This window comes from Chiloscyllium plagiosum, chromosome 2, assembly GCF_004010195.1.
Source record: "Chiloscyllium plagiosum isolate BGI_BamShark_2017 chromosome 2, ASM401019v2, whole genome shotgun sequence".
Classification (NCBI taxonomy): Eukaryota; Metazoa; Chordata; class Chondrichthyes; order Orectolobiformes; family Hemiscylliidae; genus Chiloscyllium; species Chiloscyllium plagiosum.
The window spans coordinates 115,287,934-115,306,841 of NC_057711.1; the positions used below are offsets into that span (position 1 = coordinate 115,287,934).

General features: G+C 42.5%; 1 protein-coding gene across 5 annotated transcripts in view; it reads left to right on the top strand.

Moving 5' to 3' along the window:
* trpm3 (transient receptor potential cation channel, subfamily M, member 3) overlaps positions 1 to 18,908 on the top strand; it is a 489,546-nt gene that overhangs the window by 169,066 nt on the left and 301,572 nt on the right. For 3 of the 5 annotated variants that reach the window (XM_043716555.1, XM_043716563.1, XM_043716589.1), the window contains exon 1: positions 16,608 to 16,697. The exons of the other annotated variants lie outside the window; for them this stretch is intronic. In XM_043716555.1, the coding sequence (XP_043572490.1) occupies positions 16,608 to 16,697 (90 nt within the window). Of the gene's footprint in view, positions 1 to 16,607; positions 16,698 to 18,908 lie in introns of those variants that run through there. 5 annotated transcript variants of the gene reach the window in all.

Genomic DNA, 18,908 nt, shown 5'->3' on the forward strand with positions numbered 1-18,908 from the left:
CAACAGTATTCTATCAGTTATAACACTTAAATGATTAATTGAATAAATAACTGTTGCAGTCTGTGGGGAGTTCCACACTTAGAACTTGGAACAGTAGAGCACAGGAACAGGCTCTTCGGCCCATGATGTTGTGCTAAACATTACACCAAATTAAACTCATCCCTTCTGCCTACCCTAGGGGCCATATCCCTCCATCCCTTGCATATTCATGTGCCTATCTAAAAGTTCCTTAAATGCCCCTATTGTTCCTGTCTCCACCACCACCCCCGGCAGCGTATTCCCGACTCCTACCATTCTTTTAGGCATTTAGTGTGCTCACCTTCATTGGTCGAGGCACTGAGTATAGGAGTTGGGACATTATGTTACAGTTGTATAAGTCGTTGAGGCTGCAATTGGAGTATTGTGTAGAGTTATAGGAAAGACATAGTTAAACTGGAAAGAGTGCAAAGATGATTTGCAAGGATGTTGCCAGGACTAACAAGCCTGAGTTATAGGGAGAGGTTGGCCAAGATAGGACTTTATTCGTTGGAATGTAGGAGAATGAGGGGTGACCTTATTGAGGTGTAGAAAATCATGAGGGACATGTATAGGATGAGTGTATCTAGTTTTTTTCTCCCCCAGGGATGGGGAATTGAAAACTAGACGGCATAAGTTTAAGGTGAGAGGGAAAAGATTTAAGAAGGATCCGAGGGGCAACTTCTTCATGCAGAGAATGGTGCATATATGGAATGGGCTGCTAGAGAATGCGGTTGAAGCAGGTACAATTGCAACATTTAAAAAACATTTGGATAGGTACATGGATAGGAAGGGATTACAGTGATTTGGACCAAATGTGGGCAATTAGAACAAGCTGAGTGGGCAGCATGGACTAGTTTGGGCCGAAGGGTCTGTTTCCATGCTGGATTACTCTGTGACTTTATGACTGTCTGGGTAAAAACCTTGCCTCTCTCATCTCCTTTGAACCTTCTCTCTCTCACCTTAAATGCATGCCCCCTAGTTTTAGACATTTCAAATCTGGGAAAAATGTTCTGTCAACCATATTTATGCATCTAATAAGTTTATAGATTTCTATCAAGTCTCCCCTCCGCCTCTGCCACTCCAGAGAAACCTTCCCTCACTTTTTACATGATGAGGTGTTCCCTAACTTTTCTCCTGAATGCCCTGCCTTCAATTTTAAGGTTAAAGTCATGGAGTCATACAGCACAGAAACAGACCCTTCGGACCAACTCGTCCATGCTGACCAAGTTTCCCAAACGAAACAAGTCCCATTTGCCTGTGTTTAGCCCTCTAAACCTTTTCTATTCATGTACCTGTCCAAACATCTTTTAAATGTTGCATCTGTACCTACATCCACCACTTCCTCTGGCTGTTCATCCCATACAGACCCTGGTTACTACACTGTCCCACAAGCTCCCACAAGATGTTTCTCGCTATCTTCCCCATCACTTACTTCTAAAATCCTAAAAGCTTCAATCAAATCGCCCCAAATTCCAGGGAAAGGTAGAGTTGCATGGGCAGGCTCGTTCACCCTGCATGAGTTGCTGTTTATGATACAAGTTGCTGCCACCATTCTGGTTCAGTGTAGGAAACTCCAGGAGCTGCTTGTTCCAGTGTAGCGGAAGAAAAACATTTCTGAGTGTAACTAGAAAAATTTCTTGTCATTAACAAGACCGTTTTTTTGTATGTTACTATGTAGTTACAGGTTACATTGATATGATAGACATTGTTACATAGACTTTGAGGAAGACCCAATATTAGGATTTACTCCTTCCAGATCCCAAACATTTCAGTCCATAAGTCCATATGACATCATCCAAGTGAGTGGTGCTTATGGGTGGGAACTCTTCAGTATTAACTCTTTCAGACCCTTATACAAGAAGTAGCACTTGGAAATTACTGGTACAGGTCCAGGCTGGAATTCTGTTTTAAGATACAAAGGACCAGGTTATACAGCCTAGTTTATGATATCTCCTTCTATTCAACCCACTGAGGGCCCAGTCATCTTCTCAGACAGTCTCTCAAGATTGAGATGACTTGTTTGCACTCCATTTCTCCAGGTTTTAAGTCCAATGTTTGATGCACAGAGTCTGCCACATGGAGTCCAGTAATGCTTGAATGGTTGGATAAATAAGTTATTTGGAGGTTTTGATGCTGCCAGCAGTGTTTGACTTTGCCTTTCCATGTTCCCAATCCAGTCTATCAATATGTTCAGTACCTTCACAAAGGTGTCTCCTCCATTTTGGTCAGTCACAAGCCGTGAGTATTCCATACGTCAATGGTCATGCTTCACCTCCTCAGGAAATCTCTGAAGTGGTTCTGCTGTTGTCCTGTGAGTCTCCTGCTTTGTCCAAGTTCCGAGTAGAAAGTAGAGAGTTGGAGTCGTGGTAACATTCTGGCATTTCTACAATGCGCTAGTTGCAAAGCCTTATCATTTTGTGACGCCAGGAACTCTACACAGCGTCCAGATATGTCAGAATAGAATATTAGATGGAATAAAATAGTGTCTGGTTTAGTTTCCTTAGATGCTGGTTTGACAAATTGAGTTGATTTCATTTCCTTATTAAATTCCAGCACAACAGATTGCTATTGCTAACTCATGCTGGGCAAATAAATAAACCATCCATCTGATTTGTGTGGCTATTTGTCATGAATTCCAGCCCTCAAACTCTGAACTTTAACCTCTTGGGTGTCAATTCAATACTTGTAATAGCTCCAATAATGGATTAATCAGTGTTTGGAAGGCACTTGCTGTTTGTTGAAACTGCAGGGTGCAAATAGATGACATTTTTTAAGATGCTGTCTGAGCCTCTGAAGTTATTGCTGAAAAGAACGATGTGTTGCTGAGGCTTTTTATCTTGCCATACCACAGGAGGAAGGGATGCTGATTGATTAGCCAGCAAACACTGGCTGAGGGATTGTCATGGTAAAAGCAATAGAGAAACTATAGACTGCCCGAATTTCTGAATAGTTCAACAAAGTCACAAGCCTTGAACATACTCCTTGTATTTTCAGAGAACAGTTACCTGTGAATGAATGTATTTTGCTTCTAGCAAGTATAAATAAGCTGTGTTCATGTGTTTGTCTGCTGAGTGTGAGCTGAAAAGCTTTGACAATGTCTTTCTTCGCAGTAATATTCATAAGTCATTAATTTACTGGGTCATCTGTGGCTCAGTAGCTAGTGCTCCTGCTTCTGAATCTGAATTATAAGGTTTCGGGTTCAAATCCCATTCCCGAAGCAAGATCTGAAACCCTTCAGATTTGATTAAGGCTATGACAAGATTCTGCATGAACACAGTGTCATTATTTTTTAACATTATGGAGTTGCCAAAAGGACGAGCAGATATGTCTCATTGAGACACATTCAGAATTATCTTTTGGTGAGTGATTTATGCTTTTCACCCAAAATTTACTGAGCTACAGAATGATTGCAGTCTTTTTGTTTAAGCTCTGAGAACAGTTAGATTCATGTTTTAATTGGATCTGATGTAGAAGATTAAAATTTCAATGTGACCACTGTTCTGACTTGGAACTATATCACCCTTCCTTCACCAGAGCTAAGTCAAAATCCTGGAGGTCCCTCCCTAATAAACCCACATGCATTCTTCATCATGTGGACTGCAGTGGTTCAAGAAGGCAGCTCTCCACCAACATTTCCAGGGCAATTAGGGATAAGCAATAATTACTGGGATTGCTAGTGATGCCTACATCCCTTTTTTGTAATGTAGCAGAGTTGTTGGAACTGCTATGATCAGACAGTCAGAGATGATGTTCAGGAAATTAACTCTGTAATTCTACATTGGCAGAAACAGCTGATGAACATTAACACAGAAGATGAAAAATAAAAAAAAGGTTCAATATCAGTCGAGATTTATTTCAAATTATGGAAATTTACTGTTAATCTTTCCTGCCCGCAGCCCCCTGTTACTTTTCTTAGATTAGACTTTGCATTGTGATTGAAGAAAATCTTCTGCTTGCAGTTAGGACTGGTCTTGTATTCGAGCGTGAGTTTGCTTAATTAGTAACAGAAGTTAATTCCAGCATTCATTTCCATTACACAACTTATTGGTCCATCCTGGCACACAATGGCATGACACTCCTTCAAACCATTTTTGGTGTAACCATAGAACTGGGAGAAGAACATTAGATTTTATGTAACAGTTTTTGTCTCTTCAGGACATGGCAATGCACTTCAGATCCAATTCACTCCTTCCCTATCACTGATGCACAGTGGCACCTACAAGAATTAATAGTACTATCCAACAAGGCTTCTTCAAAAGCACCACCCAAATCTGTCACTTCTATCACATTGTAAAACAAGGACAGCGGGTACACGGCAACTCCACCACCTGCCAGATCCCATCTCAAACACAAACCAGCCTGCCTTCACTGATGCTGGGTCAAAGTCATGGAACTGCCTCCTGAATAGCACTGTTGGTTTATCAACACCACATGGTCTGCAGTGTTCCAAGAAGGTGGCTCAGCATTACCTTATGAAGGGCAATAAGTGGTGGGCAATAAATGTCAATGATGCCCACATTCTGCGACTAAATAAAAAGGATTTTAGTAGTGTATAAGGACAGTCCATCGTACACGATAAGATTCCATACAGAGCAAATCAAGTTTTCTGATGCTAACTGCAGAAGAAATAACTGCAGAAGAAACTGCCAGGGCAATAGGACAAGTCTTTCATCTTCTGATTAGCAGTATGAGCGGGTCTGTCCCTGTACTGTTCTGTGTTCTATGTTCTATCCATGAATCATATTAGGAAATTCAGATGGGGACACTCTGTTCAAGAACGGAGGGACAACACCCTTAACAAGAGAGGATTCCAATTTATATTGCACCAATATACTCAGTTCTTTAAGCAGGGCTAGAACCCTCAAACCTCTGTCTGCAAGGCAAGTTAGCCACCAAGTGTGCTCGTGAACACTTGTAACATGGATGGCTGCTTTCTGTGTAGTTTTAGAATGTAAGTGTGACTGAACAATTTCCATCCCAACTGGTGCTGCTCACACATAACGGTTAAAGTCCCTCCTGACTAGTTACACACAGCATGCTGAGAATATACACTTTTGATTTATAAATACAGCCACTTTCACTGCCACATGCGAGAGAGCAATCTTGCTTCTCGTCTAAGCAGAAAAATATTTCCCCAGTTCCTTATTGGATTTATTAGTGGCTATCTTATGTTTATAGTCAATGGATTCGGTCTCCCAATAACATGTTAACTATTTTTCAGTCATTTCTGCATGTCCCTGCTCATCCATTCAAATACTGACTTAAACCATGGAAACAATTTAGCAGCATGCATATTAACAATAACAACTTTGTTTCAAAACGTGGTGATCTTTCTCTTGTTGGGATACTGTTCATTCTGAGAGATTCTGGTACTTCATAAAATAGCTGTTTATTTTACAAGTGAATTTACTTAAAGATCTTTGGTTGGTTCTACAGATTTTTGTCTAGAATTACATAGAGTTTACTGAAACAGGTCTTTCATCTCAACTTTTTCTTTTTCTTCTTTCATGGGATGTTAACGTCACCAACATTTATTGCCCACCCTGCTTGCCTTTGAGAAGGTGGGGGTGAGCTGACATCTTGAACTGCTGCAGTCTATGTGGCATAGATGTACCTATGATATTTTTAGGAAAGGTGTTTCAGTATTTTGTCCCAGTGATGTTGAAGGAATGGTGACATGGCTATGAGTCAGGATGTTGTGTGACTGGGAGGGGAACTTACAGGTGCTGGCATTCCAATTTATCTGCTGTTCTTTCGCAATGTAGGTTATTGAGTTTGTGAATTTGGAAGATGCTGCAGAAGGAGCCTTGGCGTGTTGCTACAGTGAACCTTGTAGATGATACACACTGCTGCTAATGTGCACAGTTGGCAGTGAGAGTGAATGTCGAATACGGCAAATGGAGTGCCAGTTTACAGAGCTGCTTCATCCTGGATGGTGTCAAGCTGTTTGCCTGTTGTTGAGTTGCACCAATCACACTCCTGTCGAAGGTGGACAGACTTTAAGGAATCAGGAAGTGAGTTAGGTGTTGCAGAATTCCCATTCCCAGTCTCTGTCATGTTCTTGTAGCTGTCATCTTCACATGGCTGGTTCAGTCAAGTTTTGGGTCAATTGTAATCCCCAGAAACTGATCCATGCTGATGCTTATTTTCCATACAACCTTCCTCCCTTTCCTCTTCATTTCCTCTATTAGTGGACCATTCTAGTCATAGAATCCCTACAGTGTGGAAGCAGGCCATTAAGCCCATTGTCCACACCACCCTTCCAAAGAGCACCTGTCCTGGATCCAGCCCCCTATCCTATCCCTGTAACCTTGCATTTCCCATTGGTAATCTATCTAACTTTCACATCCCTCGACACTATAGGGCATTTTAACATGGCCAACCCACCTAACCTGCACATCTTTGAACTGTGGGAGAAAGCCGGAACACCTGGAAGAAGCTCACACAAACATGGGAGAATTTGCTAACTCAACATAGACAGTTGATTGAGGGTGGAGTCGAACCCAGGTGAGACAGCAGTGTCTAACTACTGAGCCACAGTGCCTCCTGTCCTCTTTTATGTTTATCTAACTTCCCTTTAAATTTATCTGTGCTATTCACCACAACAATTCCATGTAGGAGTGGATTCTACGCTCTAACTACTCTTTAGATGAAGAAGTTCATTTAATCAATTCACATTTTTATATTCAGTTGAACTCATCACATAGATCAATTATGCTTCATAAAAATGACACACATTGATATATACATTGTCACACATTGATTCCTGAAGAAGGGCTTATGCCCGAAACGTCGATTCTCCTGTTCCCTGGATGCTGCCTGACCTGCTGCGCTTTTCCAGCAACACATTTTCAGCTCTGATCGCCAGCATCTGCAGACCTCACTTTCTCCTCAAACACATTGATATATACTCAAGCCTTTTTCTTGTTTTGAATTACCCAAGGGTTTGGGAAGCCAATAGGTTGGCACCCTTTTCTTCTGTAATATAAATTATTGTAATCACTTGAGATTTGGAATTCTTGTATTTGTCCTGATGAAGAACTTTGGCATTAGGTCTCTCTTTCTTTAAAAACAAGTTTCTCTCCGATTCCTCATTAGATTTATTAGTGGCTGTCTTATATTTATGGTCAATAGATTTGGTCTCCCAATAAGGTTTTAATTGTATTACTCAGTTATTTCTGCATGCCCCTGCTCATCCTGAAACTGCTATGCTTTTGAAAATCCAAGATGTAAATTAGCAGCAACAAAACCTTAATGTTATTCAAAATACAGCTGCAGGTTGTGATGGGAGAATTGGAATGTTTAAATGTTGAATGTTAAAATGATGGATGACCTTTATTTATCAGACTAATTTGATCCCAGTCAATAAGTCTTATAAGCCTGGATTCCCAGGTTACAAAAACCAGCAATTATTCAAATAATTGGGAGAAGAAAGAATTTTTACATCACCATTAGGTAGCACTCCAATAGAACTGGTATTTTAAGACAATAATTCAAAGAGATAACTTTTAAAGGACTGAATGTGTTTTCTTTCCCTATGACCTGAAATGAAAATGTGTTGCTGGAAAAGCGCAGCAGGTCAGGCAGCATCCAAGGAACAGGAGAATCGACGTTTCAGGCATAAGCCCTTTCACAGCCCTTCTTCAGCCCTCCTTCCTGAAGAAGGGCTTATGCCCGAAACGTCGATTCTCCTGTTCCTTGGATGCTGCCTGACCTGCTGCGCTTTTCCAGCAACACATTTTCAGCTCTGATCTCCAGCATGTGCAGTCCTCACTTTCTCCTCTATGACCTGAAATCCCATGTTTCTAGGATGGACTCCACTTCTGCAGATCTTTAAAAGTACTAAAATTGTGGCTACACTTTCATACGTATTACAACAACCAAATTCAATTATATACCCCTTTAATGCAGGAAAATAATCAAGGTGCATTACAGAAGCAATTACCAAAAGAAAATTTCAAAGCCGTAGATATCAGACCAAGTATTCAAAAGCTTGGTATAGAGGTAGGATTTAAGGATCGCATTAAAGAGGAGAGAGAGAGAGAGAGAGACAAAAGAAATTTGGAGCAGTTTAGGATGCAGTTTGAGTGTTGACACACCCCCATCCCGAGTTGAATGAACTGCTGTTAATGATGGAGGAATTAAATTTGGGAGATGCTGAAAAGGCCAGTTTTGGTGGAATGCAGAGATCTTGGACAGTGTGAGGCTGGACATAGAGAGGGAGGTAGGAGGACAAGGAATGATTTAAACGGAAGTATGTGAATCTTAAACGTAGGACCACAAATGCCATCTCAATTTTCCTTCCCTCATGTTTTCATGTAGGCCTCCTCTGTTGCTGTATTGATCACTCTCAATTTGAACATAACCTTCCAAGAAGACACAATTATTTCAGTCTCATCCATTTTCTTATCTTTTTACCTTAGAGAGGTCCATACCTTAGAGAGGTCCAAACCTTTCCTCTGGCAAACAACCTGGCTGTGAGGTGACTACTTAGAGTTCCTGAAAATCATGCTGTTTTTATATGCATAGATATGAAGATGTTTCCACTGTGTGGTCATAAATACGATCATCACCAATAAGCCCCATAGTAAAAACCTCTTTACACAGCAATTAGCAAGAATATGGAATTTGATGCCACAGGGAGTGGTTGAAATGAATGGCTCAGATACAGTGAGGGGGAATACATGAAATACATGAGAAAGAAAGGAATAGAAGATAGGGTGAGATGACATAGAGTGGGAAGAGGGTCAGTTGAACCTTAAATGCCAGCCTAGACTAATTCATCTGAAAGACTATTTGCTGTGTGATGGACTCTGTGTAATTTATTATAATTACATACATGGCCAGTGTAAATCGGGATAAAGAAGTGGCTGCATTATACTTGTTATGTTTTAATGAGCACATTCCAAGGGAGGGTCACAAGAAGGATTGAGGGAATTTGGAAAAGTCAGTTTTGGGGTGAGAAAATCATCATAAATGGTTTCCATGTTGGTGTCAATGTAGTTGCTTGTCCCAAATGAGTGCTAAAATAATGCCATTATTGGTGGGGCAGGGGGATGGTGGTGGTGGAAATTCTCACCCTGTAACTGCAGTAGTTTAGATTACTTACAGTGTGGAAGCAGGCCCTTCGGCCCAACAGGTCCACACCGACCCGCCGAAGCATAACCCACCCAGACCCATTCTCCCACATTTACCCCTTCACTTAACACTACGGGCAATTTAGCATGGCCAATTCACCTAACCTGCACATTTTTGGACTGTGGGAGGAAACCGGGAGGAAACACAGAGAGTCGCCTGAGGTGGGAATTGAACCCGGGTCTCTGGCGCTGTGAGGCAGCAGTGCTAACCACTGTGCCACCATGCCGCCCACATTAAGCTAAGGGAATAAAACACTGGTAGTCACTGACTGTCATTTGCCTTATTTTACCACAGTTGTTGCCAGTCCATCCCAATATTAAACCTCTCATTCTTGTCATCAAACTGCTACATGATTTTTGCCTCTTCCAATCTCTGTAATCCCCCTCAGTCCTCCCAAGACGTCTGCATTCCTCAGATTCTTGATGCTTCTCTTGAGATTTTCTGATTTTAAAAGCTCCACTATAGTGGACCTTTCCTTCAGCTGTCTTAATTTATTTAAGATGCTGTTTAAAGCCTACCTCATTGACCAGGTTTTTCTTTCCACCTGTCTAACATTTCACTTTGTCGCTATTCTGTGGAGGAGCCGGTGTTGAACTGGGGTGTACAAAGTTAAAAGTCACACAACACCAGGTTATAGTCCAACAGGTTTAATTGGAAGCCCACTCGCTTTCGGAGCGACGCTCCTTCATCAGGACTTTGTCAACCACCTGATGAGGGAACAGTGCTTCGAAAGCTAGTGCGTCCAAATAAACCTGTTGGACTACAACCTGGTGTTGTGTGATTTTTAACTTTGTAGCTATTGTCACACTTTGTTTTGATAATACTCTGATTGAAGGCTTTTGGGTTAGTAAAGGTACTCTCTAAATGCACACTGTTGTCGTAATTCTTCTTTTTACAGAAGCAGATCAGCACAACCGCACTCCCTTCTCCAACCACCAATGCCAACTCGATTGGTTAGTTCATAGCCAGCTTAGGAACTTTGGTAGCCCAGGGTCACCTTATTTGAGTTTTCGACTGTTCCTGTCCTAATGTCTTCGACAATGCAATATTAATATCCATTTAATGTGAAAAAGGAAGCTAAACATAGGATAGATACATACAGGTTAGAATTTCATCTCACTTAATTGATGCAAAAGCTTTGCTCTGCTTTCTGTAGTATGATATTAGAATAAGCTTTCATGAGCAGAGATTCTCTCTCTGCAGAATCATTCTACTTGAGCATCTTGTGTCTGAAACCAAGCAGCATAATTAATAACTCAACGCTGTTGGGTCACTCTGAATATCAACCCTAAAATGACCTGATTATCGTGAACCAGATCACTAAGGCAAGTGAGATTTCTCAGGAATTAACTTTTCCTTGCTTATTGCGAGTGATCTGAGTGTGAATGTGAATCTAAATGGGTTGTGCTCAATTTAGCAGTCTGTTATTCACTTGGATATTTTAAGTATCTGGAAGCCAAGCTGATATGATGATATGGTCAACTGGAAAACTTCTAACTATCAGGAAAAATCAAGAAGGTGCGGCTCCTTCCACTAAAACACAGAAGTCTGAGGGTGACCTCCTGAAAGACTTTGATGTTGTGAAGTTGTTCAGTAGCACAGATGCTTGATGTTTCTGTTTGTGAAGGTGACCACTTTCCCTCTCTGACCCCTGCAACTGATGCTTTACCCAATACAATCAATTCCCACATTTCTGCATTTCTCCATAGTGCTAGGGTTGCCAACCATCCTGAGATTTCTGCAAGAAAGGTTAAACTTCAAGCCCAGGAGAAGTAAAACCCTCAGGACCTAGAAGAGAGACCATTTTAAAATTTGTTTCGCAGACCTTCATTCTTTGCTTTGCTGCCTCTAGACTGGACAATTCCAATGGAACTCACAGCTGGACTCCCACATTTTACCTTCTGTCATCAAAAACTCCTGTGTCCTAACTTATACCGTGTGTCCTAACTTATACCGCAGTCTGCGTTTGTGGAGCTCTGCTGTCCATCAGTTCAGAAATGCATGTTCTTTATTTCAAATCCTTTCATTGTCTCAAGCTCTCTCGATGTTTGCAGCTGTGGATTAGGTTTGAGGTGATACAGAAAACAATTATTTAGTATTTCTTAACTGTGCAGTGGGCCTTTTGATCTGTCTATTCATCTCCTACCTCATCTTGCCCATCCCTTTCTTATTTCATTGGATGCAAATCTCTCTTCCACGAATACCCCTCCAAAAATCAATGGAACTAAAAGATACAAACTAAGTAAATCAGTTGGACTTAAGTAATGTACAATTCGACTTGAAGAATGAGGTTCTTAGCCATATTTGGGATAATTTCATCACTGGAAACCTTTCAGAAGCCATTATCTTTTTCCAGACTCAGGTGATTATTCAGGGTGAGAGAACAAATCATTTCCTTTTATTTATTCACCACTTGTGGCTTCTGAATTCCAATCCCAAAGAGAAAAAAAATTCAAGAGCTTTCAAAGGAGGTATTTAAGCTGCTGCAAATCATTGCAGGTCAAATTTTCAGGTGGCTTTGGCCGTGGCCTGGAAGGACGAAACAAGAGTAATGTGCTGGGAAGATCCAAGGAATAAAGAAGCACCAATAATAGGCACTATTATGTTTTGTTAAAAAAAGTAACCCCTGAGGATCTCAACCTTCTTTCAAATAGCAAGTGTAAATGGGAGTTTAAAAGCCAAGAAGCAAGTTACTTCCCAGAGTTATTTTGTGTAGAGAACAATGACATAATGATTGACTGATTGCATGGTTTCTGTCCAGTAAGTTCTCCTTACTCAAGCTGTCCTTGGTCTCCCTCTTTCTTAATCAAATTTGGCAACATCATCAGGGGTCAAGCATCTTACAGATGTATTGACAACACTAACTCTACCTCTCCATCAGGTAGATAATTGGTTTATTGAAAGCTTATCATGGCACAAGGTGATGATGATACAAATAAGACACATCATCCTAATTCATAACATAGCTAGATACAATCTTCAAAAAATAAAATACTCAAAATAATAGTAGGATTGCACAATTATGAACATTTCAGTACACAAATAATTACATGTTGCAAAATGATTTACAGAATAAAAATGAAAGGTTAACTACTCTGTATTAAAGTCCATAGATCATATGCTAACAGGGTTAGTTCATTCAATTCTCAATCATTTACATGCTGCTATTGAGGTTTATAAAGTAGGGAAGAGGCTGTTTTGAAATCTGTTCTCAATGTCTTATTTATAGAATACTGTCTCTTCTCCTTACTTCCATCATACATTTATTTTCATACAGTTGTGGCAAGAGATAGTCATGATGGGAGGTTGGATTCCAGAGTTTTCTTGATGTGTTCCTGTCTCCTAGTTGTTGAACTGTTGATCTTGGTTTAGAAAAAAAAATTATCTCAGTTAAATTTAAGGAAAGTTTGGCTCCCATCCCAAACCCCTAATAGTTTCCATGATTCTATCCTCCCTCTGCAGCTACTGTCTCAGCTTGAACCAATCCATTCACAGTCTATCTGACCCCAATCTGAGCACTCAATCTCATAATTCCTCAGTTACAAGGACCACTCACTGTCCCATCACTGCCCCTGCTTCAGCCCACCAGTTGCTGTTACCCTCTTTTATTGCTCTGATCACCACCAGAGTTCCAGTGTTCTTGTTGCTAGCCTCTAATTTTTTGACCCGTAATCCTCAGCTCTGCTGCTCATAGTCAATCCCTCCCCAATCCTCATTCACTCATCATTACTCCTGTCTTTGCTGTCTTGAGTTGACACTCCAATATCCCAGAATAAAATCCTCAACCTTGTGTTCAAATATCTCTCTGAGACCTCTTCTAACCTTAAAATTTATCCTCATCTCCAACCCTTTGAGTCTGGTCTCATTTCCTCTGTTGAGAGTATGTTGCTGGAAAAGCACAGCTGGTCAGGCAGCATCTGAGGAGCAGGAGAATCGACATTTTGGGCTGGAGCCCTTCATCACGACTCTGGCCCGAAATGTTGAATTTCCTGCTCCTTGGATGTTGCCTGACCTGCTGTGCTTTTCCAGCTCTCAGCTCTGATCATCTGCACACCTCACTGTCTCCTCATTTCCTCTGTTGTCAGCCGACTTACCGTGAGCTGTTTCATTTCACCAGCTATGTAAGCTGTTTAAAACATACATTCCAGCCACACACTGAGGCTGCTGTGATAGCACCTTCTGAACCCATGACTTCTACCATTTGGAACAGCAAGTTTGACAGATGAATGGGAACACCATCCACCTTCACGATCTCTTCCAAACCATATGCCATCCTGATTTGAAACTCTATCATCATTCCCTTACTGTGGGATAAAATACAGGATGAATGCCCGAAAACTCCCTAGAACCACTGTGGACATACCTCACGTAGATTGCAAAAAGGCAGCCCACCAGCACCTTTAGGAGTGATTGGGGGGGATGGACAATAAGTGCTGACTCAGCCAGTGGCCATCACATCCTGTATAATAGTAACTAGAAGCCCTATTGAATTCCTCATTTCCTTTCTGACCCTTGCAACTCGTATTTTACCTGCCACTATCAATTCCCACATTTCTGTATTTCTCCATAGGGTTAGGGTTGTCAACCCTCCTGGATACTCATGGAGTGCCCAGCAGGAAAGGTTAATCTTCAAGATGCTGTTACAATAAAACAAAAACAGGAGAGATTGGTTCCTGGGGATTTAGAACAGACATTGACATTTTTTTTAAGTTTGTTTCTAAGACCTTCATTTTTTGCTTTGTTGCCCCTAGACTTGATGGTTCCAGAGCACTCCTGGCTGGACTTTCACATTTTATCTTCCGTAAGCTTGTGATTATCCAAAACTCCTGTGTCCTAACTTATGCCATGCTCTGTAGTTGACATACACTGTCTGTCAGCTCAGTTTTATCTTAGACTTGTTTTTGAATCCCTCCATTTTCTCACCCTCTTGATCTTTCCAGCCTCTTTCACTGTCCCCTCCTCAAAGAGCTCTGTAGCCCTTCAGTTCTGGCCTCTTCCAGTTTTCATCCCACCATCATTGGTGACTCTGCGTTATGCTTAGTGGGCCCTGAGCTCTGGAATTCTCTCCCTAAACATCTCCACCTGTCTTTCCACCTTTAGGATGCTCCTCAAAACCCACCTCTAAGTCCAAACTTTGCTCTCACTACTCTGTATATGGCTCAGTGTGTGTTTTTTTGGCGGCTGAAGTTCCTGTGGAGTGCCTTGAGATGTTTTACAACACTGAAGGTGCCAAAGATTTGATTTATTATTGTCACATGTCCCTAGGTACAGTAGAAGTTTTGTTTTGCATACAATACAGGCAGATGATAACATGCAAAGTGCATAAGGGTAATGGAACAGAGTGAGAAATACAATGTCATGGCTGCAGAGTAGGTGCACAAAGAGTGAGATCAACATTAAATTTGAAATTTGACAGGTCCATTCAAAAGGGCGGCACGGTGGCTCAGTGGTTAGCACTGCTGCCTCACAGCTCCAGGGACTCGAGTTCAATTCCCGCCTCTGGCAACTATCTGTGTGGAGTTTGCACATTTTCCCCGTGTCTATGTGGGTTTCCCCAAGGTGCCCCGGCTTCCTCCCACATTTCAAAGGATATGCAGGTTATGTGAATTGGCCATGCTAAAATGCCCGTAGTGATAGGTGCAGTAGTCAGGGTGGATTGCTCTTCAGAGGGTCGGTGTGGACTTGTTGGGCCGAAGGGCCTGTTACCACACTGTAGGGAATCTAAAAAAAAGTCTAATAACCGTGGGGAAGAACCGGTTGATCTGTGTGCTTATGCTTTTGTATCTTTTGCCTGATAGAAGAGGTTGGAAGAGATTATAACCAGAGTGGAAAGGGTCTTTGTTGATGTTGGAACCTTTCCTGAGGCAATGGGAAGTACAGATGAAGTCATTGGATGGAAGGAAGGATAGTAAGATAGCTTTAGAACGAAGATTATTGTGGGAGAAGTTATTTGGAGGCAGGAAGCCATGTGATGAAACTTCCAGGAATAATCTGACCAGAACTAGTAATTCTGGATTTTTTTTCTCCATTTGCTGTATTTCCTGAGCACCAAATGTGGGGACATCTCCATCTGGAAATGCCTCAGGTGGGACTCCTGAATTTTGCCTTAGCATGAAAAGCTGTGATCATTAGAGGTGATCCTTACACACATTCTCACATTCTCCATCCTGGGCTGCATAACTTGGGGATACAAAGTACAGAAACTAGAAGTTGAGTAGAGGAATCAAGGCTGGCACTCCGCGGGCAGTGCTGAGGGAGTGCTGCATTATCTGAGCTGCCATATTATAGACGACACGTTTAAGCTGGGGTCGGGGTGAGGCAACCGTCTTGTGGCATTATCATTGGCCTGTTAATCCAGAGACCCAGATAAAGTTCTGGGTAGTCAGGTTCGATTCAATAAAAGCCTGGAATTACTCATCCAATGATGACCACGAATCCATTGTTGATTGTTGGGACAACCCATCTATTTCACTCTTGTCCTTCAGGGAAGGAAACTGCTACCCTTCCAGTGACATGCGACTCCAGCCCCACAGCAATGTGGGTGAGTTTAAACTGCCCGCTGGGCAATTGGGGATGATGCTGTCCGAGCCTGTAACACCCTCATCCTGAGAATGAATGAAAAATAAGCTGAGGTCCCATCAGGTGATGACAGAGATCACACATGGCCATTACTGTTTCCAAGAAGAATATTGATCTCCCTGCTCAATATTTACTCTCCCCCCCATTATTACTAAAATACATGCTCTGGTTGCTGTTTGTAGGAGCTTACTGTGTGCAAATTGGCCGCTGGACAGTTTGGGTGAAACAACATGAGGTACAAGGTGCTTTGGGGCGCTTGGCGATGACGAGAGAAATCCTTTCTTTGCATTCGCTGAGATCCACAGGTAGAATTCGGCACTGAAACCGTTAACTCTGGGGCAGAAATACTTTGGTGCCCGCACTTGTCCACTTGCCCCTTGTGGAGCAGCCACACACGTTTACAAACTTAAAACAAAACCCCAGCGTGCAAGTAAAACACCCATCTGAAATTTCTGATGTGCTGCGCTGGAAAGCCTTTTGCTGTAACTGGGTCTTTCTAGCTCAGTCTCGGCGGAGACTACACTGCCGGATGAATCTTATCTCGCTTTTCAGAGAGACGGTGAGGGAAAATCAACCAGCCCTCCCCTGGGCAGCTGACTGCTCTTAGCCTGTTGTGATCTACATACCTGGGAACTAGTCCACCGGAGCTTTGATACCCTGGAAAGGAACAGGACTAACGATTATCCTCACATGCTGAAGTGGTGGATGTATATACAATATGTAAAAAAAATATATAAATACACATTAGCTGCTGCTCTCTTGTCGAAAGATCCATTCAGTTGAATTGGCTGTTTGCTGCCGCTGTTCCTTCAGTCCCTGGATTTGCCCCTTTCGTCTGGCTCCGCTCCACTCCATGCCAGGACTAACCCGTCATGAGCCACACCGAAGCTCCCAGGCCTTTGAACTGGACCATCCGTAAACTGTGTCATGCGGCTTTCCTGCCATCAGTTAGACTCCTGAAGGTACGGCAGAGTGCTACTTCTGTGGCAATATCTTTAACTGTGCTAATATACTAGAAACATCGTGTCCCGAGTTGGGTGTGTTGCAGTCTGTTCGTTTCCCCTGGCTTTGGTGCTAATACGATCAGCACCGTTTTACTAAACGGCCTCCTGCCTCTATATAATTTTGGTAGCTTAACGAATTTAATTTGTAGGTGTCTGCTTGCTCTTCATTTCTAGCGAAAAGGGGATTAGACTGAGGTGCAGCATTGGGTTCAGCGTGTCCCAGTGTGACAGCACTAATCTGTTAAAGAGATAAACAAGGGAAACACGCGTTTCTGCTGTCACTGCATTTTGTGTGACAAAGGTGGTTTCTCTGGAGGTTGTACAGTCACTGCACCAGGGGTCAGGTGCCCGATTACCCCGGTGTGTGGAAAAAGTAATTCACCCGCAGTTCGATCCCTATTAGAAACTGCTAGCTTCAAGAAAAATAACCTGTGGCAGATGAATTAACGCGACTCCCCAAAACGACTAAATGGATTCTCTGTCAGTTGTTGACATGAAAACAACAACAAAAAAAAAGGCTATCAGTAAGAGTTTGGCTTCTTCCCATCAACTCGTTCTCAGCCCTGGAATACCCACTGTGGGTCGCCTGAGAATACCGGCGCACGTTTTGGATGTGGTCCCGGAGTAAAGAATCAGCCATTGTGCTGCACTGACTTTAACTCCCAAGTGCTTTCACACACACAAAAAAAACCTTATTAGCTTCCCCAGCAGTGCGGGGTTGGAGGGGGGGGGGGGGGAGCGAGGTGCGATATTATCACCTACTGCAGAAAGACCACCGCCATCCCTCGGAACCTACCAACCTAGATTTCAGCTTGAAGTGGGTGGGCATGGATATCGCCAGCACTCTGGGTCAGCACTTTTGAGAATAAAAGGGACGTCTTTTAGAAAGTGAAATGCTATTTTCATTGGCTGTTTCATATTAAAACTTGAAATGCTAGCTAACTGTGAGCAAGTGTTGAATATTTTCAACCATTGAGGGAAGGGGAGGGGGAAACCACAAAGGGTTAATTGCCATCTGTAGATCTCTGCTCGTCAAATCAGACCAATGCATGGACTAATCTGAATGGGTGTGTGTATTGAGAGAGGTGGCGTTTGTGTCTCCTCCGAACAGAGGCTTACCTTTGCAGAATTGATGTTTTGATTTCCGTTGTGGAATGAGATGGATAAATTATGCAGCATGATAGCCCTAATGCCATTTACAAATGGAGGAGACAGTGGTTCAGAACATAAGCTGTAGGATAAAGAACTGTCAAATATTCCAACATAAGAAAATCATGAACAGTTAACATCCGAAATAATACATACCCCTTGGGGATTTACTGTGCTTGTGTGTGAAAAAATCAAGCTTATTGGTATCACTTTGAGTACAGTCGAGAGTGTGGTGCTGGAAAAGCACAGCAGGTCAGGCAGCATCGGAGGAGCAGGAGAATCCACGTTTGGGGCATAAGCCCTTCTTGGGGAATTCTCGTGCAACTTGGATGCTGCCTGGTGGGGGGGAGGGGAAATGAGGAAACATTGATCCAGTGTGGTTGCAGGGTCCTCAAGGCGGAATATGAGGCATTCCTCCTCCAGTCGTCGGGTGGTAACGGTTTGGTGATGGAGGAATCCCAAGCCTCCAACTCGGTACTGCCCTTCTGACCTGTCCATCACCTTTCCCATCTATCCACACCATCCTCCTCTCCAACCTATCACCTTCTCCCTCACCTTCATCTACTGAACACATTCTCACCTACCTTCCCCCAATCCTACCCCATCCTATTTATCTCTCAGCCCCACAGCCCACAAGCCTCATTCCTGATGAAGGGCTTATGCCTGTAACGTCAATTCTCCTAATCCCAGGATGCTGCCTGACCTACTGTGCTTTTCCAGCACCATGCTATCAACTCTGATCTCCACCATCTGCAGTCCTCATTTTCACTTCACATCTGCTCTTGAGTAGAGTCCTGAATCAGTTATCATTGTGTGCCTATGCTCTAAGTTCTTGTGTAAAACTTTCAGGGACTTTGTTTCCTTTCGAATACTTCCATTGTACTGAAGGGAGAGAGACACTAATTAACTCTGTCAGTTAGCTTTGTCAATATTTTACCTGAATCAGGAACTAGGAGAAGGTGGGGACTGCAGATGCTGGAGATCAGAGCTTAAAAATGTGTTGCTGGAAAAGCGCAGCAG